The 13,023-nt window shown below is 50.9% G+C and overlaps 1 protein-coding gene across 1 annotated transcript in view; it reads left to right on the top strand.

The window, feature by feature from the left end:
* The window catches only part of LOC101943139 (myosin-13), a 63,505-nt gene that overhangs the window by 961 nt on the left and 49,521 nt on the right, over window positions 1-13,023 (top strand). Inside the window, exons 4-10 of the mRNA XM_065562987.1 lie at window positions 1,859-1,886; window positions 1,989-2,100; window positions 7,079-7,171; window positions 7,292-7,355; window positions 7,449-7,547; window positions 7,652-7,755; window positions 10,943-11,081. Coding sequence (XP_065419059.1) covers window positions 1,859-1,886; window positions 1,989-2,100; window positions 7,079-7,171; window positions 7,292-7,355; window positions 7,449-7,547; window positions 7,652-7,755; window positions 10,943-11,081 — 639 coding nt within the window. The remainder of the gene's footprint in view (window positions 1-1,858; window positions 1,887-1,988; window positions 2,101-7,078; window positions 7,172-7,291; window positions 7,356-7,448; window positions 7,548-7,651; window positions 7,756-10,942; window positions 11,082-13,023) is intronic.

Genomic DNA, 13,023 nt, shown 5'->3' with positions numbered 1-13,023 from the left:
TTTAAGAATGTATTCAAAGTTGAACAGCTGCAACAGGCAAGATTAAGAGGCCCCAGCCCCCGTACAGCCTGCTGGTTAGGCTGCTCACTTGGGAGGCAGAAGCTGTGCACTTAAGTCTCTGTTCCAGTGTGGGGATTCAGACCTGGGTCTCCCACATTCTAGGCAACTGCTCTAACTACTGGGCTAAAGGTTATAAAGTGGGATAGATTCGTGGTTTGAAAACCTTTTTCCAAGCTGAAATTATCGGGTCAAGTTTGTGACTAGTTTTGGGTCCACCAAAACTGCATTTTTTGGCAAATTATTTGTCCAAATTTTCCCCCCAGCTCTAGTTTCTAGGCCCAGATTTTTCAGTAGCTCACTGAGTCAGGTTGGAAAAGTCACTTCCCTTCTCTCACCTTTGTTTCTCCATCTATCAAATGGGGAGACAAATAATGGCTTCCCTCATGAGGGTTTAGAACATGGGTGGGCAAACTACAGCCCAGGGGCCACATCCAGCCCTTCAGACCTTTTAATCCAGCCCTTGAGCTCCTACTGGGGAGCGGGGTCAGGGGCTTACCTCGCTCCGCACGTGCCGTGGCTCCTGGAAGCAGCGGCATGTCCCCCCTCCAGCTCCTACGTGTAGGGGCAGCCAGAGGACTCCACACACTGCCCCTGCCCCAAATGCTGGCTTTGCAGCTCCCATTGGCCATGGTTCCCGAACTGCAGGGGTGGCGTCTGCGGATGGGGCAGTGTGCAGAGCTGCCTGGCTGCACCTCCATGTAAGAGCTGAAGGGGGGACATGCCACTATTTCCAGGAGCTGCTTGAGATAAGCACCCCTGACCTCCTCCCACGCCCCATCCCCCTGCTCCAGCCCTGATCCCCCTCCTGCCCTCCGAACCCCTTGGTCCCAGCCTGGAGCACCCTCCTGCACCCCAAGCTCCTCATCCCCACTGCAGAGCCCACACCCCCAGCTGGATCCCTCACCCCCTCCCGCACCCCAACCCCTAATTCTGTGAGCATTCACGGCCTGCCATACAATTTCCATATGCAGATGTGGTCCTCAAGCCAAAAAGTTTGCCCACCCCTGGGTTAGAATCTTATCTGTGTTTGGCTGCTGCCTGGGGACTCCTAGAGGCAATGGGCTTGAGACCACGCCAAGTATCATTATGTTAGCCATCCCCTCTGCCAGAAAGTTTAGCTTTTCTATGAGTTGTCAAGATCTCAGGCTAGGAAGGATATTTTCTGCCTAGAGGAAGAAAGTCTGACTTCCTAAGAAAGAACTGAAGTCTATGTCATATCCTGACGGTTCAGGCTTTGGCACTGCTCTACGTATCTATGTGAGACATAATCAGGGCCTAAGGGGTTAATGTTCAGTGCAGCAGAGAAGGGGGCCATCAAGGAACTGGTTACAGTTCCCCAATTCTCTGAGCTGCCCTAGCTCCAGGGCAGGTTAGAACAGCTTGGGTACTACTCTAATGGCACCAGTTGGCAGCCGTCTCTAAGGGCCTGCCCTGCAACTGAGCACAGAGATGCGCCATATTCCAGATGGGAGCTAGGGACAGAGCAGGGCAGGGAATTTGACTCTAAGCCGATAAATATTTAAACTATTGATAGAAAACCCAGAGTCTTGTAAAAAACTAGCTCCAGCCCAATCAGCTCTGCAACTGGCCCCTTTTGCACATCCAAGCTCCAGTCAAGTGTGGTGTTTCCTCAGCTTCGACCACAGCTTTGGAAATGGAACATTAAAATCACTCCCCCAGGCAGAGTGTCCTGGTTTTGGTGGAGTCTCCAGGGGGTGGAGGTGGAACAGAGTTTGGCTTTAGGATGCAATGTGCACTACGGCCCATTTGATAGCTCTTTGTACCATTTTATTTTCAGACCGTGATAACCAGTCAATCCTGATCACGTGAGTATATTCCAGTACCTGTGAGTAAGATGACAGGATGCGAAGAATAGATTTAATTTTTTTTACAAGTGAATACTTTCCGCCCCCCCCCCCCCCCAACAGTGGAGAATCTGGTGCTGGGAAGACTGTGAACACCAAGCGCGTCATCCAGTACTTTGCAACAATTGCAGTTGCTGGGGAGAAGAAGAAAGATCAGCAGCCTAGCAAAATGCAGGTAGATCTGTAGCATCCCCTTCCAGTGCTTTGTCTCAGCATGTGCCTGTCCAGGGAAAACAGAAGAGTTGGGGTTTGGGGGCTCTCTAGCGGCTGCATTTAGCTCTGAATGCGCTGAGGTTAGTGGTCACTGTTATTTCACCTGGCAATGAGTTCCAGTCATGGTCTGGTGCCTGTGAAGGCTCTGTCTCCCAAGGGCATCAGGCATCCTCTCTTGGTGGATGATATCTATAGCCCAGCAAAACGTAGCTGCTCTGGGAGCTTGTGGTTGTGCAGGGAATGGAGTTGCTCTGAGAGCTTGCGGTTGTGAAGGGAGGGTTGTGGGGTAGCTGGCAGTGGTGCCAATTCATATATGTTTTGGGGGGGGGAGAGGGAGGCAAATTCCGGTCCCTGCCCCCTGCTCCTGGCAGGGATCCTGTTTCAGTCCCCGCTCACCCACCTCCTTGCAGGGACCCCAAGTCTCCCTTGGCTGGGGAGTCTCCCCTCTTACCCACATAGTGCATGAGCCAGGGCTGTCAGGAGTCGAGGTCTCAGCAGACTCCCCATGCTCTGCCCAACAGGAACAGACTCCACACGTGTCAGGTCACAACACCATTTGGCTCAGTCCCACTCTGCTGTGACGCAGGGGTGGCTGGGTCAAATTTCCACACAGCGATGCTCTGGACTGTACCAACAGCAGCTGTACTGGTTTAGTATGGGACCCTTGTGTAAAAGTGGTCAGGCCATGGCCCACCCAGCTCTGCGGCCTACAGAACTCTGAGCAGGGCAGGGACATTTACCCCCTAACTGCCCCTGATTGGCACCACTGGTATCTGGGACCATTCCATGCAGGGTTTCAGAGTCAGGACAGTGACCACAAACTGGATTCTGTTCAGTGAGGAGCCAGTGAGAGAGCAGAGTATCAGGCTGGCAAGTTCCCAGTGACTTTTGCTGCTCTTTCCAAACCAGCTGGAGCTTTCTTGTGGGCACAAGGCTTCATTAGGAAATACAGAGAACTGCATTAACCAGGCCCAGATGGCACCAAGGCGTGGATTGCCATGGTCAGAGAGAAAGGGGCACAGACCAAAGGGTTTTGGCTCCAGGAGTATTTGAGTGTCCAAAGGCAGGGCAGAGTCCAAGGAGACTCTTAGCAATCTGAGGCCGATGCCTTGGGTTGTCAGGCTGTTATGGGGGTAGCAAGTTCTTCACAAGCACTTCCCACTTCCCACCAAGATCATTGCAGGCCTGCCTGAGCTCAGCTTTCACAGCTGCTCTCCAGGTAGGTGCTGATCTAAACTCCAGCTGGGGGCTGTGCAGCATGCAGTGAATGTAAAGGAGAAGTAAGAGCCTCTCAGATGCACAACAACCTGCTCTGCCCTCTGCTGAGTTTATTCAGGTCTGAAATCTTCCTAGGACTAGAATACTGGTTCCTTCTCAACGATACCAGGGCACCTGGTGGCATAACAGCATCTGACATGTAGCGTGCGAATGGGCATTTCTGTTCAGCCTGTCTGCCGCTCTCTACTGATCACTATTTCTTTACCTTGATCATATTCTATACCTTGTTTATCTCCCGTCTCCAGGGTCAGTCCATTCTTTGCCATGTACTGCTGTGCTGCCCCAGGAGTCGCCCAGGAAGCAGCCTATGACTCTGCCTGGTGAAGAATGTACTGCATGGGGCAGGGGTCCAGAGGAGGCTACTCTCCTCCCCCATGCTTCCACCTGCAGTCTGGGTAGCTGGCACCACGGAGCCTGGCACCCTATGCCCTGGGGGAGTCATGGTCGCCATCTGGTCCTCAATTTCCTTAACAGGCTAAGAGCATCTTGTGAGGGGCTTTGTCAAAGGCCTTGCTCAGCTGATACCAGAGTAGCATTTCCTGCTCTGTAATTCCCAGGGGCACCCCGATGCCTCTAATTCTAGCAACAACATTTGCTATCCTTCAACACTCCAGAAAAGGAGCTGATGTTAATGAGATTCCAAATGATTCACTAGCAGCTCAGGTGCTTTATCGTTAAGCTTCTGGTGACCTGGTGCTCTTTAATGTATCGGTTTGTTCCAACATGTCTTCTTTTGAAACCTCCACCCCTGAGCGAACCTCACCCTTATTACCAAAAGGAGCAGGTATGTCCGTGTATCTTTGTGGTGAAGGCTGATGCAAAGCAATTATTTAGCCTCTCGGCAATATCTTTGTTCTCCTTAATTGCTCCCAGGTGGACCAGTGGACCCAGCTCACACCAGCTTCCTGCTTCTGATAAAGAATAGCAACGCTTGAAGTCTGATTTTATATCTTTGGTATTTGCTCCTCAAATTCCATCTGAACCTCCTAATTTCCTTCCTACCAGTGCCTCACTTAGGGCTGCATTTCCATTGTCAGAAGGACTCTCTTCAAGTCAAACGCCATCTTTCAACCACAGCTGGGTCATAACTTGCCTTCCTAGTCCCTTTTCAACTTGGGGCGTGGAGGTACATGCCTGCTGGGACTCTCTTGAGTAGCCTCTGGGCCACAAGGATTTTCATAGAATCATAGAACCACAGAATATCAGGGTTGGAAGGGACTTCAGGAGGTCATCTATTCCAACCCTCTGCTCAAAGCAGGACCAATTCCCAACTAAATCATCCCAGCCAGGGCTTTGGCAAGACGGGCCTTAAAAACCTCCAAGGAAGGAGATTCCACCACCTCCCTAGGTAACGCATTCCAATGCTTCACCACCCTCCTAGTGAAATAGTGTATCCTAATATCCAACCTAGACCTCCCCCACTGCAACTTGAGACCATTGCTCCTTGTTCTGTCATCTGCCACCATTGAGAACAGCTGAGCTCCATCCTCTTTGGAACCCCCCTTCAGGTAGTTGAAAGCAGCTATCAAATCCCCCCTCATTCTTCTCTTCTGGAGACTAAACAATCCCAGTTCCCTCAGCTTCTCCTCATAAGTCATGTGCTCCAGACCCCTAATCATTTTTGTTGCCCTCTGCTGGACTCTTTCCAATTTTTCCACATCCTTCTTATAGTGTGGGGCCCAAAACTGGACACAGTACTCCAGATGAGGCCTCACCAATGTCGAATAAAGGGGAACGATCACGTTCCTCGATCTGCTGGCAATGCCCCTACTTATACAGCCCAAAATGCTGTTAGCCTTCTTGGCAACAAGAGCACACTGTTGACTCATATCCAGCTTCTCGTCCACTGTGACCCCTAGGTCCTTTTCTGCAGAACTGCTACCTAGCCATTTGGTCCCTAGTCTGTAGCTGTGCATAGGATTCTTCCGTCCTAAGTGCAGGACTCTGCACTTGTCCTTGTTGAACCTCATCAGGTTTTTTTGGCCCAATCCTCTAATTTGTCTAGGTCCCTCTGTATCCGATCCCTACCCTCCAGTGTATCTACCACATCTCCCAGTTTAGACTGAAAGTGCAGTCCACACCATCCTCCAGATCATTAATAAAGATATTAAACAAAACCAGCCCCACGACCAACCCTTGGGGCACTCCGCTTGAAACCGGCTGCCAACTAGACATGGAGCCATTGATCACTACCCGTTGAGCCCAACGATCTAGTCAGCTTTCTATCCACCTTACAGTCCATACATCCAGCCCATACTTCTTTAACTTGGCGGCAAGAATACTGTGGGAGACTGTATCACAAAAGCTTTGCTAAAGTCAAGGAATAACACATCCACTGCTTTCCCCTCATCCACAGAGCCCGTTATCTCATCATAGAAGGCAATTAGGTTAGTCAGGCACGACTTCCCCTTGGTGAATCCATGCTGACTGTTTCTGATCACTTTCCTCTCCTCTAAGTGTTTCATAATTGATTCCTTGAGAACCTGCTCCATGATTTTTCCAGGTGCTTTTCCATATTATTTTGATGTGAAGGCCTTAGTGACCAGCATCCCCACTGGTTAAGCAACCCTGCCTCCTCTCCACTATAGGCTCACTACATTAGTGCTTTATTCCTATGCCTTCCCAAAGGTTTTGAAACTTCTTCCGCTTCTAATATTTAAATTCACCGTTTAGTTTCTGAGGGTTTTTTAGCTGAAAGTCTCGGTGGGGTACAGCATGCCTGCGGGACAGCTGTGCGCGTGTGGGATACAGCACGCCTACGGGAAAGCTGTGCGCGTGTTGGGTACAGCACGCCTATGGGACAGCTGTGCGCTTGTGAGGTATAACATGCCTACGGACATCTGTGCACTTGCGGGGTACAACACGCCTACGGGACGGCTGTGCGCGTGTGGGGTACAGCACGTCTACGGGACAGCTGTGCGCTTGTGGGGTATAGCATGCCTATGGGACAGCTGTGCGCATGTGGGGTACAGCACACCTACGGGACAGCTGTGTACGTGTGGGGTATAACACGCCTACAGGACTGCTGTGCGCGTGTGGGGTACAGCACGCCTATGGGATGGCTGTGCGCGTGTGGGGTACAGCACGCCTACGGGACAGCTGTGCGCGTGTGGGGTATAACACGCCTACGGGACAGCTGTGCGCATGTGGGGTACAGCACGCCTACGGGACAGCTGTGCGCATGTGGGGTATAACACGCCTACGGGATAGCTGTGCGCGTGTGGGGTATAGCACGCCTACGGGACAGCTGTGTGCAGTGGCACCTGGGAGCGTGAAAGGGAGTCAGATGCTCCCTTCCACCTTCCACTGGACATCAGAGAGTGGGAGTGGGTAGCTTGATTCCCTGAGGCAGATTTGAAAATCCCAGCATAACCCTGAACTTCCCATTCATTAATGGCGGTGGGCAGGTGGGTATGTGATGGCAAATGTCCATAGTGGGCCCTGGTTCAGCTAAGGAAGTGGCTGGTTCTCAGCAGGTCTCCACTGAAGTCGGTGGGACTACTTGCAGGCTTACAGTTAGGCATGTACTTAAAGGCCTCACTGAGCCAGAGCCAAGAGGGATGCTGTGGAATCTGCAGGTGCTTGGTTTGTACTATTTCCTTTCCAAAGTTCCACCTGAAGCGACTGCACGGTTTAACAGGAAATCTTTGTACTGCACCTAGGGAACCCTGGAGGATCAAATCATCCAGGCCAACCCGCTCCTGGAGGCCTTTGGCAATGCCAAGACAGTGAGGAACGACAACTCCTCGCGCTTTGTGAGTTCATTTCAATTGTTGGAGTGTAGGCAAATAACATATCCCACATGAAATACACTGACTGCTGTAGCTGCTCAGTGCACAGCATGAGTGTTGATTTGGGTTTGTATAATTCACCAGGGCAAATTCATCCGGATCCACTTTGGGACCACAGGGAAGCTGGCTTCAGCAGATATTGAAACTTGTGAGTGGCAGTAAGCTCTTATGGGCAGTATTTGAACAGTATTGGTAATGAATTTGCCTGGGACAATAACTGTCTGACTCTTTGCCCCGTTAGATCTCCTGGAGAAATCCCGGGTAACATTTCAGTTGGCTAGTGAAAGGAGCTATCATATTTTTTACCAGATAATGTCCAATAAGAAGCCCGAGATCATTGGTAAGTGCTGGCCATGCTGTGTTTTAGTTCGATGGCATTTGAACCATGTAGCCATTCTCCTGGGCCTGTGACTCTGAAGCTAATGACACGTTGTTTGTTTTCAGATCTGCTTCTCATTTCCACCAACCCCTACGACTTCCCCTTTGTGAGCCAGGGCGAACTCACTGTCGCCAGCATCGATGACAGTGAGGAGCTGATGGCTACAGATGTGAGTACCATAGCGGGGTAGGGAGCATCTCTTCTCTCTGTGACTGTACAGCACCTGGCACATTGGGGTCCTGTCCATGGCAGAGGCTCCTAGGTGCTTGGTAATACAAATCATTAATACTATGTATAGCAGAGGAATTAGGCATATTTGGATGGTCTGCCCGAAATGCTGGCCATTGACCCCACCTTTCTGCCCCCATCAATCCCACTCCTTGTACTACAAACTACTCATGCTCTTCACAGGCGCTGAGCGCACATGCCTCCCCTGCCATATAACTGGGGCAAAAGGCACTCAGCACCTCCCAGAACTAAGCCCTTTGGGGCATGATCCTATATATGCTTATACACAAGAGGAGTTCCACGGACTTCTCTAAATGCATAGATCCATAGATGTTAAGGCCAGAAGGACCCATTGTGCTCACCAGTCTGCCCCCTCCAGACATAACCATGGTGACTACCTCCAGCCCAATAACAGGGGAGGACACTAACACAAATGCAGTCCCCCTCTCCCCCTGGAGCCCCATATGGATTCTCAATCCCTGGGTCTGAGCACCTCTTTGGCAGTGTGTTTGCGTGTGTGGGGGGGAGAGATGGCCCTTGCCCCTCCCAACATTATCAGACCTTTTCATAACATTGAAAAGGTCACCCCAGAGCTCCCCCTTTGCTACTGAGGTGAAAATCAGCTCATCCACAGACAGGAAGCAACAGGGTCTAGCAAACCCTTTGGCATTGCGTGGGGTCAACGCTATCCCTCACAGAAATCCAATGAGCACCACAAAGTCACACAAGGGATGGATTTGGCCCAATAGCACTGTAATCTTTGCTTCTGCCCCTTTGCAATCCAATCTCATACTGTGTGTGGCTTCGTTACTGCATTTGTGCTGTGGGAAGATGGTTTCAAAGGGATTTTTCCTAATAACTCCTAAACCCTTCTCCTGATTCATGTGCTGGACAACCAGAGTTTTGTCCCCTTTATGTGGCACTGATGTGTCATAGATCTGCTGCCCAACCAGCTCAGACCTTCTCAGCCTGGACACATCGTTACTCATTAGTCGTTTGGCCTCCAGTTTCATCCAAAAACTTATCTTGCTCACCAAACTTTTGTCCAAGGCCCAGCACCTGTAAATATGACACATGGGCCCAAGCGGCAAAGCTCAGGTCAGGATCCACATGTCTCCTAACTTCCAGGCAGATCTGATCTGGGCTTGAAGCCACATCTCCTATCGGAGTGCCTCAGTCACCAGGCTATAGAATCATGCTCACTCACGTGTAGAGCAAGGACTATTTCTGTACTTATACAAAGGGGAACATCTGCAGCAGGTGAGACTGAGAGCAGCATAACCTACAGTCTGCTGGGTAGGTGCTCCCAGCGGGTAAAGCTGAGCTCAAGTTGCTGCTTTAGAGTTAGGATTTGAACGCTGGTATTCCACATCCTAAGCAAATGCCTTACCCACAGGGCTAAAGACACCCCTCACATAGCATGTGCACAAGCCCTTGGTTTGCATCACAGCTCAGGACAGCCCCTGAGTCGAGGGAGGAGTTTGACTAACAGACATTTTACATGGTGCATGAGAATGATGTATTGGAGAAGTGAGAGCTGACCCAAAGCTGCAGGGGCTGCTAGGTCCTGGGAAATGGTGCCACTCAGCCCTCCCATTCCCTGCCTCCCACACACCCGCTTTCCAGTCACACACAGGAACCTCATCATCACTTGGAAGACAGGCTTTTTGTAACCTGAACGGGGTGGAGCTGCTTGGTCTGAAAGGCAGTAACAGCACTAGCAGAATGCAGCTGCAGATCCATCCCCTTCCTGCTCTGCCAGTCATTGTGATTTGTATTACCAAAGCATCTCAGAGTCCTGGCCTGGCCGGGACCTCACTGGGCTAGGTGCTGTCCAAACACGGAACACACGTTCCCTGCCCCAATGGGCAGTTCGCATCTGCTCCATCCACAGTGCAGCCTGCAGTACTGCTGCACCTGGCAGGGACACGGGAAGGGGAGGGGTGTGATGCTGGGTCTCTGATTCATGAGATGGTCTGGTGGGGAAGTGCTGCCAGTGTCCCATACATTGCTGCCTTACTGCTTAAGATGCTATTTCAGCTGCAGTAGAACCTCAGAGTTACGAACACCTCCGGAACTCTGAAATGTTCGTAACTCTGAACAAAACATTATGGTGGCTCTTTCAAAAGTTTACAACTGAGCATTGACTTAATACAGCTTTGAAACTTTACTATGCAGAAGAAAAATGCTACTTCCCCACCCCCTTTTTTTAGATAGTTTACGTTTAACACAGTACTGTTCTGTATTTGCTTTTTGTGTGTGTGTCTCTGCTGCTGCCTGATTGTGTACTTCCCATTCCAAATGAGGTGTGCGGTTGACTGGCCAGTTCGTAAATTTGGTGTTCGTAGGATGACCAGATGTGAAAAACTGTGACGGGGGTGGGGGGTAATAAGAGCCTATATAAGAAAGGTTTCAGAGTAGCAGCCGTGTTAGTCTGTATCCGCAAAAAGAAGAACAGGAGTACTTGTGGCACCTTAGAGACTAACAAATTTATTAGAGCATATGCATCCGAAGAAGTGGGCTGTAGTCCACGAAAGCTTATGCTCTAATAAATTTGTTAGTCTCTAAGGTGCCACAAGTACTCCTGTTCTTCTTTTTGCTATATAAGAAAAAGACCCAAAAATCGGGACTGTCCCTATAAAATCGGGACATCTGGTCACCCTAGGTGTTCATAACTCTGAAGTTTTGCTGTATTACCAGGGGAAACCTGGCTGTGAAGAACCCCGGACATGGTCTTTTTCGCCCCCCAGTGGCTCCTAATGATCATTGCAGTCAGAAAATTATATCCATAAAGCAAATCTCACCTAGTTACTGCTAATTGACAATAGTCCCTGCTGTTTCCTGCCAGGGCAGAAATGTAAGGAGCTTAGGCTGTTTTCACCTGACCACAAGGAGAATTGGAATTAAAACAAAAGATGTTTTTAGAATTGCCGCACTCCCTCCCTCCCAGCGCCTGAAAAGCACCAGGACAGGCATCGGCCAAGCAAGATGCTGGGGGTGGTTGTGTGCAGGGAACCCAACCTAGGGCAAGGCCCATTTTCCTGTCAAAGCCCTGCCCCAAGGGGTTTACAGTTCAGCTGTCTATTTGAACTCTTGTGCTGTTTGACTGTCCTGGTTCCTCTACGCAGAGTGCCATTGAAATCCTGGGCTTCAACCCTGAGGAGAAGGTGGGAATCTACAAGATGACAGGGGCAGTCATGCATTATGGGAACTTAAAGTTCAAGCAGAAGCAACGAGAGGAGCAGGCAGAGCCAGATGGCACAGAAGGTAAAGCTGTCAGGAAGTGCGGCCCCTGGGTTGACATGCTCTGGGGGAATGTTCACAGCAATATTACCCACCTGGTACAGCTATCAGCAGGGGCCATGGGGAATGCCTTTCCTTTCACCTAGCCATGGCCTCTCCAGGATGTGGCTGGTGCATGGGAGAGAAGCATATTGCGGCTGTCCCTGCTTCCTGTTCTATGGACAGAGGGTGAAAGTCAGGTCCTAGTGCTGTCAATAAGTCAGGTCCCAGGGCTGTCAATGGGGTCAGGACTTGTTATGGACACTTTGTACATGGTAGATTGCAGGCCTGCTACTAGCAGGTCAGGCTCTTGTTCAAGATATGGACTAGCTACATGGCTTCCTTCCCAGAGAGATTATACCAGAGGTATGGTCACTATAAGACATTTTAATGCACTGCCTTGAATGGCTGTTGTGAGACATTAGAACAACAAGGTTGTTAGGTAATATCATTTTAATGGACCAACTTCTGTTGATGAAAGAAACAAGCTTTCACACTTATGCGGTCCTGCGCAGAGCTCTGTGGTAGCTTGAAAGCTTGTCTCTTTCACCAGCAGAAGTTGGTCCAATAAAAGGTAGGACCTCACACTAGGGTTACCATATTTGACAAATAAAAAAAGAGGACCCTCCATGGGGCCCTGGCCCCGCCCATTTCCCATCCCCAGCCCTGCCCCAACTCCACCCCTTCCCCGCCCCTTCCCCACCCTAACTCCGCCCCCTCCTCCCTCCCACTCCCAGCCACGCAAAAAGGGCTGCCCGAGCGCTACCAGCTTCATGGTTTGCCGGACAGCCCCCAGACCCTGCGCCCCCGGCCGGCGCTTCCCCAGCGCAGCAAGCGCCCAGCCGGGGGCGCAGGGTCTGGAGGCTGCCCGGCAAACCATGAAGCCGGTAGCGCTTGGGCTTCGGGCAGCCCCTATGCCTCCGGACCCTGTGCCCCCGGCCGGGCACTTCCCCTCCCAGGCTCCGGCGGCGCAGGGTCCAGAGGCATGGGGGCTGCCCAAAGCCTGTAGCGCTCGGCTCGTAAACAGAGCCGAAGAGTCAGGGGAGGAGCAGAGCCGCCACGGCTGGAGGCTCTGCTCCTCCCCTGACTCTTCGGCTCTGTTTAAGAGCCGAGCTGCCCGACCGCTACCGGCTTCGGACAGCCCCCATGCCTCCGGACCCTGCGCCGCCGGAGCCCGGGAGGGGAAGTGCCCGGCCGGCGGCTGGGGTCTGGAGGCAAGAGGGCTGCCTGAAGCCCATAGCGCTCGGGCAGCTCGGCTCTTAAATAGAGCCAAAGAGTCAGGGGAGGAGCAGAGCAGCTGCAGGAGGGGAAGTGCCCGGCCGGCATTTTCCCGGACATATTCGGCTTTTTGGCAATTCCCCCCGGATGGGGGTTTGATTGCCGAAAAGCTGGACATGTCCGGGAAAAACCGGACGTATGGTAACCCTACCTCACACACTTTGTTTCTCTAATGTCCTGGGCCCAACATAGCTACAACAACACAGCAAACAATGAAATTAAGTACTGTATGTTATACAGGCTCCACCCAGTGGCTGAACATTATAATACACAGCTTAACATTCTGTTACAGCTCCCTCTAAATTTTTACCATTCCTATTATTTACAAAATTTACACTATCACATTGTCTTTAAAGTTCAGCATGGATCAGTCTATTAAGGGTCTCTGAATTGTACTTGTTTTCCAAACACATAACAACTTTGGCATCTGGCTGTCCAGTAGCTGCAACAACTGTCTCTGGTTGATTTGGAATCTGTCTTCTTCTTCTGCACATGCCATCTGTAGAGTTTGCTTTGATTGTTCTTTCTGAGGAACAAACTGTAGATGTCGATGGTTTCTGTCGAACTCTCCACAGTTGATCTCGATCACATATGGTCTGGGCACTTCCATTATTTTCCTTTACAAAAGCTGGAGTTGTCCATCCCCTTT

This window comes from Chrysemys picta, chromosome 12, assembly GCF_011386835.1.
Source record: "Chrysemys picta bellii isolate R12L10 chromosome 12, ASM1138683v2, whole genome shotgun sequence".
Classification (NCBI taxonomy): Eukaryota; Metazoa; Chordata; order Testudines; family Emydidae; genus Chrysemys; species Chrysemys picta.
Note: the sequence above shows the minus strand (reverse complement) of the source record. Positions and strands in the feature narration are given on the sequence as shown.